Genomic DNA, 2,112 nt, shown 5'->3' with positions numbered 1-2,112 from the left:
GACCCCTTCCCTGGGCAGCCTCTTCCAGTGCTTGACAGCCCTTGGGGGGAAGGAATTTTTCCCAATGTCCAACCTAAACCTGCCCTGGCATAATTTGAGGCCATTTCCCCTCATCCCATTGCCTGTTCCCTGGGAGCAGAACCCGATCTCCCTCTGGTTTCCCCCTCCTGTCAGGCAGTTGTAGGGAGTCATAAGGTCTCCCCTCGGCCTCCTCTTCTCCAGGCTGAACACCCCCAGCTCCCCCAGCTGTTCCTCATCAGCCTTGGGCTCCAGACCCCTCACCAGCTTCGTTGCCCTTCTCTGGACATGCTCCAGCCCCTCCATGTCCTTCTGGAAGTGACGGGCCCAACACTGAACCCAGCATTCGAGGGGCAGCCTCACCCGTGCCCAGCACAGGGGCACAATCTCTGCCCTGCTCCTGGTCACACCATTCCTGACACAATCCAGGATGCCCTTGGCCTCCCGGCCACCCGGGCGCACTGCTGGCTCATTCAGCTGCTGTCGACCAACACTCCCAGGTCCTTTGCCGTCAGGCAGCTTTCCAGCTGCTCTTCCCCAAGCATGTAGCATTGCATGGAGTTGTTGTGACCCCAGTGCAGGACCCAGCATTTGGTCTTGTGAAATCTCACACAATTGGCCTCAGCCCATGGATCCAGCCTGGACAGGTCCCTCTGCACAGCACTGTCAGCTAAGGTGGCCCCACAGACCAGAGAGCTACTCTGCTTCTCCTAAACCGCTCAATGGTCGTGCTCCTCAAGAACAGGCAGATGGGCCAGACCCAGGCCACAGCCACCTGCCTACAGCCCTGCGAGCCAAAACGCTTCCCTAAATCATATCCAGAGAGTCAGAACCATCTACAATCACAAGGCTCCAGCCATAACGTAGCTGGGCTACAATCAGATTCCAGTCACTCCTTTTCCAAAGACATCATCTTTACACACATAAACTGGAGATTAGCTAGAAGACTTGTTAATTGATCAGCAGTACATGTTGTGCATATACAGGGATAAATTACTTCCTCTCCTGCAAGAACATCCCCACTTCTGAACCTCGGGCTGCTCCCTCTATCCCAGGAGTCTTTCTGCTGTGGGCTGCTGCAAGCTGTCCAAGGCTGCATGCTCCAGACTGGAAAACAGTGTTCTCTTAATAAATCCTCAGCAAAATATACTGACTCTGGGTCCAGAGCAGAATTCAGCTGAAGAACAAGGGGAACTTAGAGATCACTGACTTATTCCTCTATCTGGTGAGGCCAAACACCCAAGATCAAGCCCAAGATAAAGGGAGGAGTCAGGAAGAGCCCTTTAACACTGCAATAACGTTGACATGGCAAGCTGTAGCACTCAAAATAAAGTAGTTATCATCATGACAAGCATTCTGGGGAAGCAGCGGAGCTGCAGAGTCCCACAGCTGGTTTGCCTCTGGCTACAATGCCAAGAGCAGCGAGGAGCCCTGGGCTTGGGGAATTCACCTGCTCCAGTAGTAAGCCACACTTGAGCAGGCACTGCAGCTCATAAGCTGAGCGCTTGCTAAAGAGTCCCGGAAAGAGAAAGCAAAAATCTGTCCAGCACCTGAAAGTAGCCAGGACCCAGCCATGCAGACAGAACAACAATGCTAGTGCAGTCCCCTCACTTCCCAAGTTTTAACAACTTTCCCTGCCTTTCCCTTCCTCAGGAAGTGGGCGCATTGCAAAGCGCCTCGCTTCCCAGGGGCAATGCTAACCCATCAACAACAACAGCAGACCCCTGGAAAATCCCCCTGTGCCTACCTTGGCTTGGACGGCATAAGAGGCCAGCAGGACCGAAGCTTCAGGAGGACAGTAGATCTTCTCATCCAAAATCTGCTTCTTCACCTGCACATAGCAGTAAAGGACACGTAACACTGGCTTAGTGGAGCAGTGCAAAGCATGACTGTCACAGCAGATGGTTGCAGTTTGTTTTAACTCAAGCTGTCAACCACACAGTTAACAATTTTCCTAACACTAATTACAATTCAGGCCCAGAAAGTCTCCTGTGGCTCAGAAGGGAAGGGCTCAGGCTTTCACAGGCCACCTTTTTCAGACAGGTTTGCAAGAAGAGCTAAATTTATATGTGGAAAATGACAGAGCCCATATCC

The 2,112-nt window shown here is 52.5% G+C and overlaps 1 protein-coding gene across 20 annotated transcripts in view; it reads right to left on the bottom strand.

Moving 5' to 3' along the window:
* NF2 (neurofibromin 2) overlaps positions 1 to 2,112 on the bottom strand; it is a 57,708-nt gene that overhangs the window by 41,121 nt on the left and 14,475 nt on the right. For all 20 annotated transcript variants that reach the window (XR_004842516.1, XM_035898287.1, XM_035898300.1 and 17 more), the window contains one exon: positions 1,766 to 1,849. Coding sequence is in view for 19 of the 20 variants with exons in the window: in XM_035898287.1 (XP_035754180.1) it covers positions 1,766 to 1,849 (84 nt within the window). In the remaining variant the exon portion in view is untranslated. The remainder of the gene's footprint in view (positions 1 to 1,765; positions 1,850 to 2,112) is intronic.

Source organism: Egretta garzetta, unplaced genomic scaffold (genome assembly GCF_000687185.1).
Source record: "Egretta garzetta isolate BGI_Z169 unplaced genomic scaffold, ASM68718v1 scaffold7, whole genome shotgun sequence".
In the NCBI taxonomy this organism is placed as follows: Eukaryota; Metazoa; Chordata; class Aves; order Pelecaniformes; family Ardeidae; genus Egretta; species Egretta garzetta.
The sequence above is the reverse complement of the archived record's forward strand: the minus strand, read 5'-3'. Positions and strand labels throughout refer to the sequence as shown.